At 42.3% G+C, this 21,919-nt stretch overlaps 1 protein-coding gene across 4 annotated transcripts in view; it reads right to left on the reverse strand.

Annotated features, from left to right (window-relative positions):
- Positions 1-1,865: 1,865 nt before the first annotated feature.
- LOC106603445 (E3 ubiquitin-protein ligase TTC3) overlaps positions 1,866-21,919 on the reverse strand; it is a 61,616-nt gene continuing 41,562 nt past the window's right edge. For all 4 annotated transcript variants that reach the window (XM_014197131.3, XM_014197134.3, XM_014197130.3 and 1 more), the window contains 12 exons: positions 20,414-20,563; positions 15,802-15,941; positions 15,611-15,679; positions 15,378-15,474; positions 15,119-15,222; positions 14,866-14,950; positions 14,651-14,752; positions 13,648-13,910; positions 13,440-13,566; positions 13,010-13,168; positions 4,188-4,280; positions 1,866-3,994 (listed from right to left, as the gene is read on the reverse strand). In XM_014197131.3, the coding sequence (XP_014052606.3) occupies positions 3,869-3,994; positions 4,188-4,280; positions 13,010-13,168; positions 13,440-13,566; positions 13,648-13,910; positions 14,651-14,752; positions 14,866-14,950; positions 15,119-15,222; positions 15,378-15,474; positions 15,611-15,679; positions 15,802-15,941; positions 20,414-20,563 (1,515 nt within the window). In that variant the 3' untranslated portion in view covers positions 1,866-3,868. The remainder of the gene's footprint in view (positions 3,995-4,187; positions 4,281-13,009; positions 13,169-13,439; positions 13,567-13,647; positions 13,911-14,650; positions 14,753-14,865; positions 14,951-15,118; positions 15,223-15,377; positions 15,475-15,610; positions 15,680-15,801; positions 15,942-20,413; positions 20,564-21,919) is intronic.

Below are 21,919 nucleotides of genomic sequence, written 5' to 3' on the forward strand. Positions count from 1 at the left end.
TATTCTAGTGCCATCTGGAAGAAAACTAAAAAGGTGATTGTAAACCTCTCTGTATCTGCAGCTTAATGTAGCTAATAAGGTGTAATTATAGACAAAGAGAGGCACAGATTGACACTTCCTTTGTTTCAGTCGGTTGTGTCGTCTCAAGGAAACCACAGAAATAAAGTGAAGACAATGTTTTCTTAAAAAAACATGTTTCATCACTACAGATGTATAGGCCTAAGCAATGAAATAATATTTTTAGCAGAGATGCTGAAAGGGCTGTCATTTTCATTTTGCTGGAGTAAAAATACCGGGACATTCTGTATTTCTTTTTTACATGTTTTTTGTCCCCTGAATCATTCAAGCTGCAGAAAGGACCTAGACATGCTCTCTGTTTTCTGCAAAATTGATGCGGTGTAGACCGGCATTTGTTATAGCCCAATGCTTGAGCATTAAACTTTTTTTTGTTTTGAATGGGGAAATAAAATCTCTAATAGGCTACATCTTCTTGTATTCACAGGCTTCGTTTTTGTCCAATAAGAGCGTTTACCCTTGGAAACCTAAATTTGGATATTTTGAAACGACACTAGCTAGTAGATTGGGTATTTTATTTCTTTCCAGAATAAGCGAGGCTTTCAAAGGACAGAGGGGAGGCTCTGTACTGAGTCTAATATTAGAATACAGTGAGTACTGATGAGAGGAACCTCATGGGGGGTGACTTGTCAGTCTCATTTCCATCACTGGAAAAAGTATCCAGCTTTATTTTAAGGCAGGCTTTCAACAATCAATGTCCCTGTTTCTCCTAACAACATCTTGTAAGGTACAAAGTCTGATTTGTATCCACAAAAGCCTTGTTACAATTGTTGCTATTGTATGGTGTTTGTTCTCAGTACACCCACTTGTGACATGAAGCGCTCTTTGTTGGTCAAAGACCTGAGCAAGACCAATGAATTCATGGTGCGCTGTCAGGTGAGATCAATCATCATAATAACATGATCTGATGACATTGCATGATTTTAAGTTTCATGTAACTATAATAATAAACAGGCCTGTAGTTTCTCCTTATTTTCTTCAATATACAATGTGTACAAAACATTAGGAACACCTGCTCTTTCCCTGACATGCTGACCAGGTAAATCCAGGTAATAGCTATGATCCCTTATTGATGTCACCTGTTAAATCCACTTCAATCAGTATAGATGAAGGGGAGGAGACAGGTTAAAGGATTTTTAAGCCTTGAGACATGGATTGTGTATGTGTGCCATTCAGGAGGCGGCCATACAACAAATTACCATGTGCATCTAATTTAATTGGACCTAGTAGTAGACCAGTATTTCAAGTTTTGCAACCTTATAGACAGTGTGGTTTATAATACCAGTATACAGTCAAAATGTAACAGCTGATCTTTTACATTGAAGTAGGCCTCCCCTTGGTCTTCCCCAGGCTTTTACCTGCCCTACCTCTCAAGACTACCAACTTTAATGTCAGTGAGGGAATCTGTAATAAATACGGGTCAAATAGTGCAACAGTGTGTACATTTTTATGAGTGGTTTACCGATGACTGACGCTCGCAATTCTTCATTCCTCTGTAGAGTTTGAGGTGAATGTGGTGATTGTCCTCCATGATGACATTTGATCACAGAGAACTTCCCTCTGAAGCCGTGCCGAGTGCTCTTCTGAAAACACACTGCAATCTGGAGGATGGCCAGAGGATGGTGCCTTTGACATACCTGGGCGGAAGTGACCAAGGGCTCAAAGTCCAGATGGCCAAGCCTAGAAGTCCTGGCAGACAGCCACGTCTGTTGGATGGACCTCCCTGCTCTGAAAGTGCATAATGTCATATGGATGTCTACAGTTCAGAAAACAAGACAAAGTAAAGGATGTTGAAGATTATGGGGTACCTTTTTAATAGTGAAAGTCAAAATGGACAAACTTAAAGGGTGTAACAAATCATGACATCATTGACACCGCATTTTTGCAGTGTCAAAACTTAAGATACCCTGTGCCAATCATAAGCAGTAATATGCCCATTTTCCTAAGAGTAGAACAAATGTTGGCACTTTCAAAATGTTGCCCAAAGAATGAATATTCAATAACTGACCAGGGCAAATTTGTAAAAAGCAAGTTATTAAATGCACTTTATTAAATGGAACGTTCAACACCATAGTGCCCTCAAAGCGCATCAATAAGCTAAGGACCCTGGGCCTAAACACATCCCTCTGCAACTGGATCCTGGACTTCCTGATGGGTCACCCCCAGGTGGTAAGGGTAGGCAACAACACATCCGCCACGCTGATCCTCAACACAGGGGCCCCTCGGGTGCGTGCTCGGTCCCCTCCTGTACTCCCTGTTCACTCATGACTGCATCGCCAGGCACGACTCCAACACCATCATTAAGTTTGCCAATGACAACAGTGGTAGGCCTGATCACCGACGAGACAGCCTATAGTGAGGAGGTCAGAGACCTGGCCGTTTGGTGCCAAGACAAAAACTTCTCCCTCAACGTGACCAAGACAAAGGAGATTATTGTGGACTACAGGAAAAAGAGGACCGAGCATGCCCCCATACTCATTGACGGGCTGTAATCGAACAGGTTGAAAGCTTCAAGATCGTTGGTGTCCTCATCAACAACAAACTAACATGGTCCAAGCACACCAAGACAGTCTTTAAGATGGCACGACAAAACCTATTCCCCCTCAGGAAAGGTTCTACAGCTGCACCATCGAGAGCATCTTGACTGGTTGCATCACTGCCTGGTATGGCAACTGCTCGGCCTCCGACCGCAAGGCACTACAGAGGGTAGTGCGTACGGCCCAGTACATCACTGGTGCCAAGCTTCCTGCCATCCAGGACCTCTATACCAGGCGGTGTCAGGGGAAGGCCCTAAAAATTGCCAACCTAGTCAGACTGTTCTCTCTGCTACCGCACGACAAGCGGTACCGGAGCGCCAAGTCTAGGTCCAAGAGGCTTCTTAACAGCTTCTACCCCCAAGCCATAAGACTCCTGAACATCTAATCAAATGGCTACCCAGACTATTTGCTTTACTGTCCCCCGTTTTTGGTGTCGCTTCTGGCGGTTTGCTAATGTCAACGTTGTGAACAGAGTGCCCCATGGTGGTGGGGTTATGGTGTGGGCAGGCATAAGCTACCGACAACAAATTATTGCATTTTATCGATGGCAATTTGAATGCAGAGATATCGTGACGAGATGCCGAGGCCCATTGTCATGTAAATCAGCCGCCACCATCGCCTCATGTTTCAGCATGATAATACATGGCCCCATGTCGCAATTCCTGGAAGCTGAAAATGTTCCAGTCCTTCCATGGCCTGCATACTCACCAGACATGTCACCCAATTAAGCAGGCTTGGGATGCTCTGGATCAACATGTACGACATTATGTTCCAGTTACTGCAAATATCCAGCAACTTCACACAGCCATTGAAGAGGAGTGGGACAACATTCCACAATCAACAGCCTGATCAACTCTATGTGAAGGAGATGTGTCACGCTGCATGAGGCAAATTGTGGTCACACCAGATACTGACTGGTTTTCTGATCCATGCCCCTTCCTTTTATTTAAATTATCTGTATTCCAAGTCATGTGAAATCCATAGATTAGGGCCTAATGCATTTATTTCAATTGACTGATTTCCGTTTATGAACTGCAACTAAGTAAAATCTTAAAATTGTTACGTTTATATTTTTATTCCTTGTATAAATCATAGTAGGGAGATGGATAAATGGTTAAATCACACTTGTCAAAAAACTGCACATTAAATATTTCTCAGAAGTGTTTCGTATGGAATTGAGCATATACTGGGAATCAATGTGTTGGGAGTTCAGGTAATGGGAGAGATAGGGGTTCAGGATAGGTAGCTGGGAGTGTTTAGGAGAAGGCAGACGTGTGGCCCCTGCGGATTTTGCCAAGCAGCAGAGGGAAGTCCTCGGGCAGGAGAGCGTGCTCTCTGCAGGTGGGACAGGTGCTTTGCTCCTTCAGCCATGACTTAATACACTAGAGAAAGCAACAGAGAGAAAGGGAGATGAAGACATGATATAAATTGAGACTGACCAAAACAATCCTGAGTGCAAAGAACAGGAATTCCCAATTCCGGTGTTCTGCTAGGCCTAAATAACCACAGGGCCACAGATAAAAGCACTGGGCAAACTCAGCTGCAGAGTACTTATCGGTGTGATGGTGACCTTACCTCTCTGTGGAAGCTGTGTCTGCACTCTAGCACACACAGGTCCTCCTGGGACATGTCTTCATGGCAGATGATACAGGGATCCTCCATATTCAGCTGTACAAGACACACACCAGAATCAATAAAAAAAGATGCATCTTTAATGTCACATGCATAAATTAAGTGAAATTACTATTGCAAGCTGTAAACCTAATAATGCAGTAATCAATATCAATGTAGTACAAAAAATAATAAAAAGGTCAAACAAAAACACGAGAAGCAAGCAAGATATATACAGGGTCAGTTCCAACACCATATTTACAATGTGCAGGGATACTGGAGTGATACAGGTAGATATGTATAGGGGTAAGGTGACTAGGCATCTGGATATGATGATTGCATGTGCAAATGGACTGTGTTGGAGTGCCAGTGTATGTGAGTATGTCAAGTCCTGTGAGTGAACATAGTTGACCCTATTCTTATTTTTGCCCTCTAAGCTGTTCGAATACCCATACTGTATACTACATACTTAATGAGTATATACCACTACATACTATTAGCTCATTTTAGTAAATTAACGGTATCCTTGCAGTTGAGCCTACCCGTCTACCGGAAGTTGATGCTGTTGCTATGCAACCTCTTGCTAGCATAACATATTACTAGCTAGACATCATACGACTTTGGGTCTGTTCGTAAATTGTATCATCTTGAGTGCCAGAGTGCACTCTGGGCGTTCGTAAATTCAAAGCGTTTCGCTCTCGGGTCGTTCATAGCACACACACCGGACGGTCTGGCCAAGGAGTAAAATTGATCCAAGCGTTCAGACCCCACAACCGCAGTCAAGCTAACTGGTTAACGTTAGCTAGCTATTTCCAGACAAATGAGAGAACACCTCAGTGGCCATTTTCTTCGCCCTTGCAGAGCGGAATAGGCTGTTTTCGTTGGTGACTGAGCTGCTAGCAACAATTTAATTACGCTTTGTTTGCAGACGTTAACTGACACCGGTTATATTCAACGGGTGTTGAGAGTTCGTAAATGTAATCACGAGAGTGGCTTAAAATCAGAGTAGATAGCCAGAGCGAATTAACAATATCTATTGAGAACGCACAATGACTATACCACTTAGCTAACAATGACGTGAATAATCAAGTCAATAGACGTTGGGTAGTTAGATAGCATATAGTTAATATACTGGCAAGTCTGATGCATTAGTAGCCAACTAACGTTGTTAGGTAGGTAGCTAATTTAGCTAACATACCGCTGCAATGATATACTATGCGGTTCGTAAGGATAGCGTAGCTAACAAACTGACAGCCAACGTGTAACATATCTTAGTTGAAAAGTAATTATTTATTACATTGGTCGTTTTCTTAAAAATGTGACTTAATTAAAGCAATGAATTTGTATCCGCTCTCGGACTTCAGCTGCATATTTTCCAACATATATTTCAAAATCTGAAAAAAAATCTGAAAGTCACGCCCATTTTCTCAAGAATTGCATTATGGACCCTAAAACTACAGAAGTGTAGAAATGTCCACTGCTTGTATTCTTCGTATTTTGGCGAATTTAGTAAGACATCCGGGAATTTTTAACATATTAACTATATCCATTCACAATGTACGTGAAATGGTATGATTAGAATGAGTATTCGAACACAGCTATATTCCGTGTAGCCATTTGTTAGCTATTTAGCAGTCATATGGCTTGGGGTTAGAAGCTGTTCAGGAGCCTGTTGGTGTCAGACTTGATGCACCGGTAGTCCGGTACCTGAAAGCAGAGAGAACAGTCGGTCTTGGGTGGCTGGAGTCTAACGATGGGGCCGGATTCACAAAACATTACTTATGAAAAAACATAAGTTCCTTATGGGGAAAAATAGACAGTTCATAAGATGGTTCGTAAATGCAATTCCTCAAAATGTTCTTAGGAACTTCGTAAATATCTTATGTGGCATTGACATTAGTGACGTGCTTGAAACCAATAAATAAGCCTGTGACAGGGATGATCGGATTTGGTTATTTTTCACACATAATAGCCATCAGACTAGCTATATCAAAATCACCATGCTCTGAAGCACCTCTCACATGGCTCTTTCAGATATCTCAATTCTTATTAGCCATAGCCAGTCACGTGATCGGGTCCTTCTCACAGGCATCTCAGCAAGAAAAGCGATGGAAGTCATGGTGGAGGAAATAGCAGCCAGGAAAAGGTTGCTGTTGGGGAGACTTGATAACTGCGGGGTCACTGCAGAGACCAAAAAGAAAGGATGGGCGAGAGTGGCCGAGTCTGTCTCTGCCGTCGGGGGTATGGCAAGGGACAGTGATGCCGTAAAAAATAAGCTGTCGGCTAAGAAGGGAGCTGAGAGACCATTCATGTGGACCAGCTGGAGAAGGTTCTGTCCATCAGAGATGGTGGTAGAGGGACTGCGCGACCGGTAAGTTAGCTAGCTAACATGTAAAGACATTATAGCCAAAATAGCTAACGGTGTTAACGTTAGCGCTCTCTCGTCAATATGCAAAGAACTTGGCTAACTAACACTTGTAGAATATTGTTAATTACTAGCTAGCTAGATAAGGTGTGTTTAATTTGTATTCTTGCTGTATTTAAATATCCGGTAGCCAACTGTGTCTGTGGCGTAAGAAAGCGTTTATGGTTACAAAAGTATCCATTCGTCACAAGACAAGGGTTTAGTTGTCCTAAAGTTTAGGATTTCTTCTTGGAAATGTACTTAAGTATTATTTTCAAGAACCCCATTTCTTAAGTTTCTTCTTAAGAAAAAAGTTAAGAAAAACGTAGAAGTTGTCCCGCTAGCGGGACCCCAATCCTTAAGAAGTTTTAAGGTTTTGTGAATCCGGCCGATGCAGCCCCAGTGTCCGCACCACCATCTGAAGCGCCATGCGATCGAGGGCAGTGCGGTTGCCATACCAAGTAGTGATGCAGCCAGTCAAGATGTTGTCAATTATGCAGTTGTAGAACTTCTTGAGGATTTGAGGGCCCATGCCGAAACTTTTCAGCCTCACGAGGGGTAAGAACCACTGTCGTGCCTTCAAGACAGTGTCTGGACCATTTTAAGTCCTCAGTGATTTGGACACGCTAGTGGTGACTAGGGCTGTGGCGGTCATGAAAATTGTCAGCCAGTGATTGTCAAGCAAATAACTGCCTTTCTCACGGTAATTGATCGTTAATTAACAAATACGTTTAGCATCTCTTGGCCTACAAGCCACTGATGCTGACCTTTTTAAAACGTAGATGTTCTAAAGTCTAATAAATCTATGTAATATAGCCTACACCTTCACAGTAAATCCATTATTTTAGACAGGTCTAAAGAAGCACGATATGAAGAAAATGTAGTCCATTTCAGAAGAACAGAATAGCATACTGAGTTGTCCTTATGCTAGGCCCTGATCTGGCTATGCCATATGGCTGTGAGCTACACTAGTTCATTTAACAAACAAGATTTACTTAGAATTATGTGGCATTATTTTATAGTCTGAAGAATACAACTGAACTTAGCTGAATAAAATAAAGGATATTTTCTCCAAACAATTTCTGAGGGAGTGTGCAAATGCGTGCGTTTTTTTCGGGATGACTTTTAAGGCCTTTAGGGGGCTGCTGGGGGTCCATGGCCGGGTAGGGAGCATCCCCCACCCGGGTCCAGCCAACAGGGTTGTTTTGGACATTTTTATTTTTCTAAAATGACAGTCCCACTTCTCACTCATTGCTCACGTTCAGTTTTCGCTCCAGAGACTATGTCCAGCCATGCACCTGCGGCTTTTCTGTGTTCTCCTATGTGCTTGGAGTTATTGTATCACAACAAAAGTTGCATAAAACGTCGGGCTATACGGTTTGATTTTTAATACATTAAGGCTGCACGACGCTACTAATGATTCGAAAAAAAAGTTCTTAAAAGGCATGAGCTCCACTTCGTTTCTTGCGCAGGCTGCACACATTATCAGTCTCTCATTCACAATTTGACAAGCACGTCATAATTCTCACCAGGTCTTGAATTTCCCTGTGGCATCCCCTTGTGTGGCCATAATGCCCCCCCCCAAAAAAAATTTTATCCATGCCATTGTGCCCTTGGGCTGAATACAATAATTCCCTTTCTCCTGGCTGCCAATCGCCATGCTCTGAAGCACCTCTCACTCACATGGCTCTCAGATATCGCAATTATTAGCCATAGCCAGTCACGTGATTGGGTCTTTCTCACAGGCATCTCAGCTCCAAAGTAGGCTACAAGTGAAGATAGACACATCAGGGACAACTGCACAACCTTATCGAATTCCCAGGTACATACTGAAGATGTTAGAACTGCACACATTTACTTTGATCAGCCACCAAGATGAGTAGGCCTCACAAACAGCAAAAGCACTAGCCTGTGTTAATCTATCCCCCCATAGTACAAAAAATGACCTATTCTATGTGTCAACTTGTCTTGTGCGAGACAAATATTCCAAAACATACTCTGGGACAGTTGTGGGATGTGATAGATCCTAAATTAATACAACCACTCACATCGAATTTTTTTTTTTTAAAAGCAATGTGGCTGATGCAACATATACCATTTAGCTTCAAAATTTTGAATTAGGCTATTTCTTCACTTCTAAGCGCAGCAATGTGCACAAGGCAGTAGGCTATAAGCGTGAATGTTCCAAAATGCAATCAATTAGCAGGAAAAGACTGTTCTCAAAAGTTACCGCAAATGCAATTATGCATGCAATACTTTATTATAGAAAAGGGTACATTTTTACGGTAAAAATGATCTTCCCCAAACTTGAAACTCACGCACCACCTATGTATACCAGTTAGGCTCTACAGTCGTGGCCAAAGGTTTTGAGAATGACAAATATTAATTTTCAAAGTCTGCTGCCTCAATTTGTATGATGGCAATTTGCATATACTCCAGAATGTTATGAGTGATCAGATGAATTGCAATTAATTGCAAAGTCCCTCTTTGCCATGCAAATGAACTGAATCCCAGAAAAACATTTCCACTGCATTTCAGCCCTGCCACAAAAGGACCAGCTGACATGTCAGTGATTCTCTTGTTAACACAGGTGTGAGTGTTGACGAGGACAAGGCTGGAGATCCCTCTGTCATGCTGATTGAGTTCGAATAACAGACTGGAAGTTTCTAAAGGAGGGTGGTGCTTGGAATCATTGTTCTTCCTCTGTCAACCATGGTTACCTGCAAGGAAACACGTGCCGTCATTGCTTTGCACAAAAAGGGCTTCACAGGCAAGGATATTGCTGCCAGTAAGATTGCACTTAAATAAACCATTTATCGGATCATCAAGAACTTCAAGGAGAGTGGTTCAATTGTTGTAAAGAAGGCTTCAGGGCACCCAAGAAAGTCCAGCAAGCGCAAGGACCGTCTCCTAAAGTTGATTCAGCTGGGGGGGGAAATAATAATTTAAAAAAATCTAAAATTGTAAAAAATAAACAAACAAAAAAATTCAAAAAAAATACATCGGGGCACCACCAGTACAGAGCTTGCTCAGGAATGGCAGCAGGCAGGTGTGAGTGCATCTGCACGCACAGTGAAGCGAAGACTTTTGGAGGATGGCCTTGTGTCAAGAAGGGCAGCAAAGAAGCCACTTCTCTCCAGGAAAAAGAATCAGGGACAGACTGATATTCTGCAAAAGGTACAGGGATTGGACTGCTGAGGACTGGGGTAAAGTCATTTTCTCTGATGAATCCCCTTTCTGATTGTTTGGGGCATCCGGAAAAAAGCTTGTCCGGAGAAGACAAGGTGAGCGCTACCATCAGTCCTGTGTCATGCCAACAGTAAAGCATCCTGAGACCATTCATGTGTGGGGTTGCTTCTCAGCCAAGGGAGAGGGCTCACTCACAATTTTGCCTAAGAACACAGCTATGATTAAAGAATGGTACCAACACATCCTCCAAGAGCAACTTCTCCCAACCATCCAGGAACAGTTTGGTGACGAACAATGCCTTTTCCAGCATGATGGAGCACCTTGCCATAAGGCAAAAGTGATAACCAAGTGCCTCGGGGAACAAAACATCGATATTTTTGGTCCATGGCCAGGAAACTCCCCAGACCTTAATCCCATTGAGAACTTGTGGTCAATCCTCAGGAGGCGGGCAGGTGGACAAACAACAACCCACAAACTCTGACAAACTCCAAGCATTGATTATGCAAGAATGGGCTAACAACAGTCAGGATGTGGCCCAGAAGTTAATTGACAGCATGCCAGGGCAGATTGACGAGGTCTTCAAAAAGAAGGGTCAACACTGCAAAGATTGACTCTGCATCAACTTCATGCAATTGTCAATAAAAGCCTTTGACACTTATGAAATGCTTGTAATTATACTTCAGTATTCCATAGTAACAAAAATATCTAAAGACACTGAAGCAGCAAACTTTGTGGAAATTAATATTTGTGTCATTCTCAAAACTTTTGGCCACGACTGTACACTTGTTGTAAAGCGAATTAATGTGCTTAATTTTAAGAAGTTATTTGGCCACTTTAGTTGTGATACAAACCTTCTCAAAATATATAGACCTATGGGCTAGACATGAGGTGTGCGTCTGATTTGAAAAAGTTCAGAAAAAAAGCATGCACCGTTTCTTGCCTTACTGCACAGGCATCATTCACAAGTGATAATATTGTCAACCATCAGACCATTCTTAACCTCGTCTTTAAAATGTGTGAAATTAGTTTTGATTTCGAATGGACCATTATCATGCTCCTGTCTCAGAACAGGGAGGGGCAGGAAAAAAACAAAACACGTCTTCTATACACTTAAACAGCGAATGAGGACGTTTTTCCCCATGGTTAATTTTCATGCCAGCCAGGTAGGCTATACTCTTGTTGTAAAAGCAAAGCACTGTGCTTAATATTAGTAAAGTTGAGAAATAAACATAGTAGGCCTAGCTTACAGAAAGCTGATGGTCTCTTAAAAAAAAAAAAAAAAAAAGGATCACATCAAAACTGTGACGCTATTGCATAGCCTATAGAAATGTTGCTCAACATTAGCTCATGGGCTCTCAAAGTGTTTGATTTGCGATGACATTTCCATTGATGTCAGAGTGATTAGAGGGACAATAGAGTGCTGAGTACCAGGCAGTTAACAAGTTTGGTAGGCTATTAATGACCATCAGCAGCATCAGAGTGCAGTTTTGAGAAGCCAAGTAATCGTGACTAAACAGTATTGTGGAATAAACTGCAGTCATGACTCGTGACCGCCGGTGTGGCAGTAATACGGCCAACGTAACAGCCCTCTGTGGGCTGTCTTGGGTGCAATAAGATAAAAGAAGCCTCAGACAAAATTATGCAGAGAAAATAGCAGTACCCCCCCCCCCCCCCCCCCGGTAGTCCACCATCAGCTCCTTGGTCGTACGGACGTTGAGGAAGAGGTTGTTGTGCTGGCACCATACTGCCAGGTCACTGACCTCCTCCCTGTATGTAGTCACATCATAGGCGGTGATCAGGCCTCCACCGTCGTGTTGTTAGCAAACTCCATGGTTGTACTTGAGTCGTGCGTGGCTACGCAGTCGTGGCTGAACAGGGAGTTCTGGAATACCGTCCAGCCCCACGAGTGTTGATCTGATTAAAGACCTTACTTTGGCCTCAGAGCAAGATCACCCAGTCCTCTGGGTCAGTGGGGGCCGTCATGCACAGTGTTCTTGTCAAAGCGAGCATAAAATGCATTGACTTCATCTGGTAGAGAGGAATCTTTGGGCAGATCACGGTTGTCGTCCTTTGTAATCCGTAATGGACTGTAGCCCCCGCCACATGTGGCAGGTGTCGGAGCCTGTGTAATAGGATTCCACCTTATTCCTATATTGACCTTTTGCTCGTTTGATGACTCTGGAGGGCATAGTCAGACTTCTTGTACTTGTTCAGGTCTTCAGCAGTAGACTCAGGGTTGTCTGCGATAGAACTGTGTGCGGTAGCCATGTCCTTTAGCGCCAACACCAAACAATTGCCGGAAACAAGATAAGCAGCCTCCGGGTGCAAGTTTTCCTGCTTGTTTATAGCCTCGTACAGGTAGGTGCCAGCTTGTTATTTTTCTTGTCCAAAGGTGGAACGTATACATTCACGATAACAGTTGAAAACTCCCTCGGGGACCATTTGACCATCAGGTATGCCAAGACAGGTCAACAATGGGTCAAGACCTCCACTGCGCTCGAGTCAGCACACTATGTTGTTGGTGACTCCACTATCCTGTCGGTAAATGGAGAATCCATCGAGTTGGATAGCCATTGGGGGTATCTTGTCCAAAAGCAATGTTGCAGAAACGCTGAGAATATTGCAGTTACGGGAGTCCGTTGGTAACAAATCTGCACCCAGCGGTCATCCATCTTATTATCAAGTGACTGTACATTGTCCAATAGAATGAAGGGAAGAGGTGGCTGTTTTTCCCTTCACCTTAATCTCACCAGGACTCCCCCCCCCTCTTGCCTCCAATGCTGGCATCTCTTGGTTCGCCCGAAAATTGGGTCGGACTACAGAAAGAGCCCAGGGCAGAGGAGTTGAATCCGGAATTGAGGCAAGAAACTGCCGATCTGATGTTCAAAAGTTCTTGTCGGTTATAAGAAATGATAGTGGATACATTGTGAAAATAAAGTAAAAATAAACACAGAATCACAAAATAGCAAAGTTGGGTTGGAGCTCGCAAAAAGGAGGCCATACAGTTCGGCGCCATCTTGTGTTCCCAAAGTCCTTGTAGTACACAACAACAAACCCTACCATTTATACACTATTTAGGCTTCAACCTGCATTTGACCTCTTCTGTGTATCTAGCTTGTCTGACCAGAAGAGCTGAACCCTACTGTGACTACTGTGCGTGAGTCAGTCAGTGTGAAGAGCAAGCTGAACTCACCGCCTTGGACTGGGAGTGTCTGTGGGCACCCACTCTCTTCCAGACGTGGGCGGGGGGAGGGGTTCCAGTAGAGCGGACTGAGGCGGGAGAGTCGGAGTGTGAAGGGGTCCCATATGGCTGGGCCCCGGGGTCACCTTTACCCGCACTGCTCAGCTGCTCCTGGACACGCACATACACACGTTACTCATACGGAAACCAACAGTTTTGGGTATTCTCTATCCTAGGAGAGAATGTGAAACCGAGGACGTGATACATTTTCAAATTGAGGCTTCCATTGCAAAATACTTGAATTGACATCCCTTGTAGTTCTACATCTTATAAATATTATCCCTGACAGGAGGGGACACAGAACTAGAACAAGTATGAAGACATTTACTGAAAGGTGTAGTATGGTTCTAGTCCTTAGTGCAGGTTACTTTGGGGCTCTTACCCTGGTGTTGTCCTGGTGGTCCAGGATGTGCTGGGCCACTCGGTTGATAACCTCCTCATAGGACAGGGAGGTCAGGCAGCCTCCGTTGGCTGTGCACATTTCCCCAGTGAACTTGTACAGCACGAGCCTGAAACGACAAACCAGTATTGAATACTAGAGCACTCGTACACCCATCATATGGTCTTTGCCATTTGTGTGCAAGCGTTACCTGCTATAGTGAGGGAACATGACGCTGAGGCGGTCCATGATTCTCTGGCACACACTGTTGGGCTGTGGGGCCTGTGGCCCGGGAGCCTGGTTCTGCTGGTGAGGCCTTGTGAAATGGCCGCTAGGATCGTTAGCACTGCCGGGGGACAGTGCAACACTCTGAGCCATGGCTGAGGCCGGAGGGGCACTGGGCATCCCCAGGTGGCCTCTCATGTGCAGCAGGTGGCGAGGGACCTGCTGGTGAGCCTGGGGTGGGAACAGCATCTGAGAGCGAGGGGGAACCAGTTAGTAAGACAGCTTGACAGAAGATGAGATTACGACAGAAATGTTCTGAACCACATTGACAAACTGACCAGGGGCAGATGTATAGCTTGCGGAGATGGAGCTTTGTGTACATATAGAAATTGTGTGTGAACATGTACAGTGTTAGTCCCATGTTTCATGAGCTGAAATAACATATCTTTAAAATATTAGCATTTTGCATTTATATTTTTGTTCAGTATAGATACTGAAGGTTTGCATTGTTCCTAGCTATCTGCTCTGGCCCCAGGGGCCCTCTGATAGGAAAGCGGAGCCCCAGCACCGGTCCTGTCTGCTGTGTGAAGCCTGCGCTGCATCTCAAGTCTGGCTCCACTAGGGGAACGCCCAGGCCGATGAAGGGGACAGAGGGGAGGACTGTGTAGGCGACAGGGGGAGGCCCGGGGTATGGGAGACAGAGGGGGACCAGAGACGGGGTTGGGTCTACCTCTGGGACTGAGTGGATCTCAGAGAAGCAAAGGGGGGGTCACACCACACACAGGCCTCATTCATCTGACAAACTGCTTCAAGGTATATGCTGAGAAGATCCAAAGACCGTATTTATGGTCAAAATAGCGCTTTTACTAAACCCCAAGACATAAGATACCTAACATGCTGTTTTTGTCAGAATGGACAACAAAATAAAGACATCAGCAAATCTAAACCTTTGCTAAACTTAAAGTAGGCTTGGTTGTGCTGCATCTTACCGGTACAGGTGGGGGCCGGGGGGGGCTGGGTACAGTTACTGGGGGCAGAGTACACAGCCTGGTCCCCCTCTTCACCTGCTCCTTATGATCCTGGTACTGCAGCTGTGGAAGACAACAAAACTGTCACACACATAAGCTTGTTCAATTCCAAGGTCTTTTGTAATAGTCCCTAATGGAAATTGCAGCCAAATAGTTTAATCGTTTTTATGATTTACCTCAGTTGCACAGACTTTCTCCTCCGCTTCTTGAACACATGCTCCCCAGGCATCTGTGGCTGACTGCAGAATTTTGGTAGGGAATCTGAAAGGGGGGGGGTGAAAGAGGCTGTGAAACGGACCTTGAACCAACAGGCCCTTTGTCTCTACTGAAGTGTACTGCTAAGAAACTTTTAAACTGGTTCTGGAGACAACATACAATTGTGTGTATGGGGCCTCAGTCTACCCTATGGTTAATGTAACCAACACCTACCTGGGTGCCACTTCCTTGAGTTTGGCAAGGATGGCCCTGGCTTCAGACAGAGACCTGTAGAGGCAGCGCAGGCCAGTGCCACGCCGGTTCTCTAATATAGACAACTAGGGAAAATGAAGTCAAATCGGTTTAGAAAATAATGTTACAGCTCTAATGATACGAGAAACTCACTCTTACTTTCCACGCTAACAAACACTTCTGCCTAAGAATTAAGGAACATGCAGGCATCTCTACATACAACCCACACACAGAGACATACCTCTGCTCCCTCAGACCTCCTGGTTGCCTTGGCACACAGGTCTCTGCACCTCTTAATCTCATCCTCCAGGCTCATCTTCTCAACAGCCGATTGGTTACTGTGGGAAGGAATCACTGCACATTTAGCACACCAGCAGCACAACTCAGAAGAGTTGGAGGCATGTTAACCTAAATGCCGCTCATTAGGATGCATGTGAAATCACTGCACGTGTTTAGAAACATGTCACAACTTACCTCAGTTCCAGGACATTATTCAGGTGAGTCTCATAGTCCTTGTTCTTCTCACAGATGCTCTTAGAAATGCTGTGGGATGTTGAAAACAAAATTGTCAAAAAAAATGTGCATCTATCAATGACTCCAATGTCAATCATGTTACAGGTCCCTTTGAATATTCACAGGGCAGGGGTAGACTGCCTCGGTCATACCTCTCCTGTGACTCTGCCAGCTCCTTTATCCCCGTCTTTAAGGTATTCACTGTCTCCTGGTTTTCTTTCTTCTCCTGTTGGTCTTTCTTGACCTCCTCCTCCAGCTTCTGCTGGAACAGGTCCAGCTCTTTATGGCTGATCTGGAACACAAAACACACCATCAGTCGCCAGACAAAGCATCATGGAGGAGCTCATCTGCCCACACTAAAACAGCACATTGTTTCAACTGCCCTCTTCCAGACAGAAGTAGGGTGAAGTGTTGCCCATAGACACTGATTTTGGGTCAGTTTTGCATTTCCCCACTAATAGTTAAGGTTAGGATTGGGGAAGCTGATCCTAGATCTGTACTTAGGGAAACTTCACCCCGGAGCCTTTCAGAGTTATGGAGTTATTTTAGTGCCAGCAGAAATTGTTTTTGAATTTCTATTAGGATATTGATTTAAAATGTAATTGTTTTATTTGTAATACAAAATTGAATCATTGAATTAATAAATTGAACTTGTATTTCATGATTTGAAACTGACTAATGAATATTGCATTCAATTTTAATAAAATACATTTTATTGAATATTCACGTTAAATATTTATACATTCAGTTTCAATATGGTAGATATTGCATTCATTTTGTATCAAGTTTTCAAAGTTTCATTTACACAAAAGTATGACGACACCCCTTCAAATTAGTGGATTTGGTTATTTCAGCCACACCCGTTGCTGACGGTGTATAAAATCGAGCACACAGCCATGCACTCTCCAAAGACAAACATTGGCAGTAGAATGGCGTTACTGAAGCGCTCAGTGACTTTCAACGTAGCACCGTCATAGGATGCCACCTTCCCAACAAGTCAGTTCGTTAAATTTCTGCCATGCTAGAGCTGCCCTGATCAACACAAAGTGCTGTTATTGTGGAAATGTCTAGAAACAACAACGACTCGGCCGCAAAGTGGTAGGCCACACAAGCTCACAGAAGGGACTGCCGAGTAGTGAAGCGCGTGGCTGAATGGAAGCAAATAAAATTTTATTTGTCACTTGCGCCAAATACAACAGTAGACCTTACTGTGAAATGCTTACTTACGAGCCCTTAATTAACCATGTGCGGGGGTACAGGTTAGTCGAGGTAATTTGTACATGTAGGTAGTGGTAAAGTGACTATGCATAGATAAACAGCAAGTGGCAGTAGTGTAAAAATGGGGGGGGGGGGGGGGGGCAGTGTAAGTCTGGGTGGCCATTTGATTCATTGTTCCGCAGTCTTATGGCTTGGGGGTAGAAGCTGTTAATAAGGAGCCTTTTGGACCAAGACATGGCGCTCCATTACCGCTTGCCGTGCGATAGCAGAGAGAACAGTCTATGACTGATGTAGAGAATTTTTTGGGCCTTCCTCTGACACCTAGTATATAGAAAGTTGGAACATTGCTGCAAGTCCCCACAGCAATGTTCCAACAACTAGTGGAGAGCCTTTCCAAAAGAGTGGAGGCTGTTATAGCAGCAAAGGAATGAGATGGACGAGCAGGTGTCCACATACTTTTGGTCATGTAGTGTATTAGAGCTCGGACGATTTCAAGTTTTCATAACAAAAATCGGTAATCGGCCTACGTCGCAATCCACGAGGAAACTGTGTGTGCAGCGTCAAAAGGACCTTGTGGCTGCAAGGAGCCAAGGTAAGTTGCTAGGTAGCATTAAACTTATAAAAAACAATCAATCTTCACAATCACTAGTTAACTACACATGGTTGATGATATTACTAAGTTAACTAGCTTGTCCTGTGTTGCATATAATCAATGCGGTGCCTGTTAATTAATCATCGAATCACAGCCTACTTCAACTTTGCCAAACGGGTGGTGATTTAACAAAAGCACATTGCCGAAAAAAAGCACAATCTTTGCACAAATGTACCTAACCATAAACATCAATGCCTTTCTTAAAATCGATACACAGAAGTATATTTTTTTAAACCTGCATATTTAGTTAAGAAATTCATGTTAGCAGGCAATATTAACTAGGGAAATTGTGTCACTTTTCTTGCGTTCAGTGCAAGCAGAGTCAGGGTATATGCAACAGTTTGGGCCGCCTGGCTCATTGCGAACTAATATGCCAGAATTTTACATAATTATGGTTGTGCAATGTAACAGCAATATTTCAACTTAGGGTTGCCACCCGTTCGATAAAATACAGAACGGTTCCATATTTCACTGAAAGAATAAACGTTTTGTTTTACGAAATGATAGTTTCCGGATTTGACCATATTAATGACCAAAGGCTCGTATTTCTGTGTTTATTATATTATAATTAAGTCTATGATTTGATAGAGCAGTCTGAGTGGTGGTAGGCAGCAGCAGGCTCATAAGCATTCATTCAAACAGCACTTCACTGTGTTTGCCAGCAGCTCTTAGCAATGCTTGAAGCACAGCGCTGTTTATGACTCCAAGCCCATCAACTCCCGAGACTAGGCTGGCAATACTAAAGTGCCTATAAGAACATCCAATAGTCAAAGGTATATGAAATACAAAATGGTATAGGGAGAAATAGTCAACGCATTATAATTCCTATAATAACTACAACCTCAAACTTCTTATCTGGGAATATTGAAGACTCATGTTAAAAGGAACCACCAGCTTTCATATGTTCTCATGTTCTGAGCAAGGAACTTAAACGTTAGCTTTTTTACATGGCACATATTGCACTTTTACTTTCTTCTCCAACACTGTTTTTGCATTATTTAAACCAAATTGAACATGTTTCATTATTTATTTGAGACTAAATAGATTGTATGTATTATATTAAGTTAAAATAAGTGTTCATTCAGTATTGCTGTAATAGTCATCACTGCAAATATATATATATATATATTTTTTTTATATTTATATTTATATATATTTTTTTTATATAAAAAAAGATTAAAAAAACAAATAAATAAATAAATAAATATATATATATATATATATATTTTTTTTTTTTTTTTTTTTTAAACGGCCGATTAACCAGTATCGGCTTTTATTGGTCCTCCAATAATCGGTATCGGTGTTGAAAAATCATAAAAGCGGTCGACCTCTATACTGTAAACTCAACTTCTCTGATGCATTCAGATTCAGTTTTCAAATTAAGTTCCCTAAATTCAGATTCAAAACCAAGAGACATCTTTGCCAGCCAGGAAAGGTAGAGAAGAACAAATGGCATCAAATGCTCACTGTGGTAAACAGAAACTTCTGGTGGTTTCTGAAGCCAATGTGGCATATTAAATGTATTTTCTTCCAATGAATTTGACTCTAGCATTTGAACAGTTTTGGCTATGCGCTATTGTGACACCATTCCTGAAAGCTAAGCAAATAAAAAAAAGGGTGTAATTTTTTATAAAAAATGTTTTTGTGCTCATAAACATACAACGCAAGTTTACTTTCAATCCGTCTATCTGCATATTTCAAGACATGGCATATGAGGGTGCGGTGAAATACCCAATTAGGTGGACCATACTTTTCTCGCCAATGATTGAAAGAAACACCTATTTAAATGAAAATCAAATGATCCTCCATCACTACGACAGTGGATGAATCAAATAAATGTATTACTTAAAATATTGAAAAGGTGTGGCCTATGGAGAAAAATAGAACAGTGCAATTTGACGCCATATGGCAGAGTGCATATGTAAAGTTCTGTAATGCTCAACGCAATGAAGGAAATAAATATTGGAGAAAAAAAAAAGAATATGGTTGAAATGCCCTGTCATAGCCCTTGTAAGGTTAGCCTTTCCACTCCCCATTTAATCTTGCTCTTGTGATTAACATGGTTCAAACCAGGTCTCTTACATGTACAAGACTGTTAGCCCACTTAGCTAAAGCCTATAGAGATAAGTTCAGGATGTTCATGTAAAGGACACGCTGCTTGCTTAACGAGTACTACTTCCAATTGATTCAGCGCATATGGACACTCAAACACCCACATGCATTCTGTGGAAGAGGAACATTTAAATTGGTTGTATTAAATTAGAACTCCCTTGTAACGCGGCCTGTGATCAAAGAGGGGAACAGAAAGCACATCCATGCTCCACTCTCTTAGCTTTCAGGAATGGGGTCATAATAGCTTATTGCCATAGCAGTTCAAATGCTAGAGCTAAATTCATAGGAAGAAAATAAATTCAACATGCCACATTGGCTTCAGAAATGTCTGTTTACCACAGAGATGTGATTCCATCTGTTCTCCTCTACCTTTGCTGGCTGGCAAAGTACCAGGATGTTGTCTCTGGTTCTGAATTTAGATGACTGACTTTGAAAACTAAATATGAATGCATCTGAGAAGACGCATATGAAACTTTTAAACATTTGAAATTAAAGCTTGTAAACGTGATACACAAGACAATGAATAAAATATATATCATATTGAAACTGAATATATAAATATTTAACTTGAATATTCAATTACATTTAAATAGAATGTAACTGAATGCAATATTCATTCAATTCAGTTTCAAATCATGAAATACAAGTTCAATTTATTAATTCAATGACTCAATTTGTGCATTAAACAAAAAATTATTACATTCAATAAAACATTTTTTGAATCAAAATACAATTTCTGCTGGCACTGAAATCGCTCCATATATGAAAGTACTCCTCCCTACCTGTATTAAATGGTTGATTTTCTCTAGCTCTCCTTCCAGGGCAGAGATCTCCTTTAGGCGTCTTTGCTTCACAGTGTCGTAGTCCTGCTTTATTTGCTGGATCTGCTGCTCAAACTCTGCATTACTCTTCTCTTTCTTTGCCATGTCTCCCTGTAACATGGAAACATGCATAATTCGAAAGGTCAATTTGATAGAGCACAATGTACTAGGTGCAATAGGCTTATTAGGGAAGGGAAAGGGGATACCTAGTCAGTTGCACAACAATGCATTGAACCGAAATGTGTCTTCTGCATTTAACCCAACCCCTCTGAATCAGAGGCTTATTAGGTAGGCTTATTAGCCTTAAGGCATCAGCATGCTTCCCAGCCAAAACAGTTTGGTAGTTTGTGCTTATATAAATGACATTTAGTGATGTTTGTTTTGGATTACAGCAAGTTTTTTTTGTTTGCTTAAAACCTGTCTGGGCTAAGGGGCAGTATTTTCACGGCCGGATGAAAAACATACCCAATTTAAACAGGTTACTACTCTGGCCCAGAAACTAGAATATGCATACTATTAGTAGATTTGGATAGAAAACACTGAAGTTTCTAAAACTGTTTGAATGGTGTCTGCGAGTATAACAGAACTCACATGGCAGAGAAACCTGAGAAAAATCCAAGCAGGAAGTGAAAAGTCAGAATTGTAGTTCTTGTTTTCATTCTATCGAAGCTCCAGTGTCTGTGGGGTGACGTTGCACTTCCTAAGGCTTCCATTGGCTGTCTAAAGCTTTCAGAAAGTGGTTGGAGCATTTTCCTGTCACTGGGCAGATAATAGGAGCTCAGTTACTGAGTGGTCTGCCTGGCAACAAAGGGATTGGATATCCTTGGTCCCGCGAGCTCGCCCCTCCTTTTTCTTCTTGAATGAATATGCTATTGTCCAGTTGGAATATTATCGCAATTTTAAGTTAAAAATACCATAAAGATTGATTTTAAACAGCGTTTGACATGCGTCTAAGTACGGTAATGGAACATTTTGACTTTGTCTCTCGTTCCGTGCTCGCGCGTTGCGCCTTTGGATAAGTGACCTGTACACACGAACAAAACGGAGGTATTTGTACATAAATATGGATTATTTCGAACAAAAACAACATTTCTTGTGGAAGTAGCAGTCCTGGGAGTGCATTCTGACGAAGATCAGCAAAGGTAAGAGAATATTTCTAATACTAATTCTGAGTTTAGGTTGCCCCAAACTTGGCGGGTGTCTGAATAGCTCACCATGATGGCTGAGCTATGTACTCAGAATATTGAAAAAAGTGCTTTCTCCGTAAAGCTATTTTAAAATCTGACACAGCGGTTGCATCCAGGGATAGTCTATCTATAATTCTTTAAATAATTGTTATGTATTTTGTCAACGTTTCTAATGAGTATTTTTGTAAATTGATATGCACATTCACCGGACGTTTTGGTAGGAATACATTTTCTGAACATCACGCGCCAATGTAAAATGCTGTTTTTGGATATAAATATG

This window comes from Salmo salar, chromosome 04 (genome assembly GCF_965601325.2).
Source record: "Salmo salar chromosome 04, fSalSal1, whole genome shotgun sequence".
Taxonomy (NCBI): Eukaryota; Metazoa; Chordata; class Actinopteri; order Salmoniformes; family Salmonidae; genus Salmo; species Salmo salar.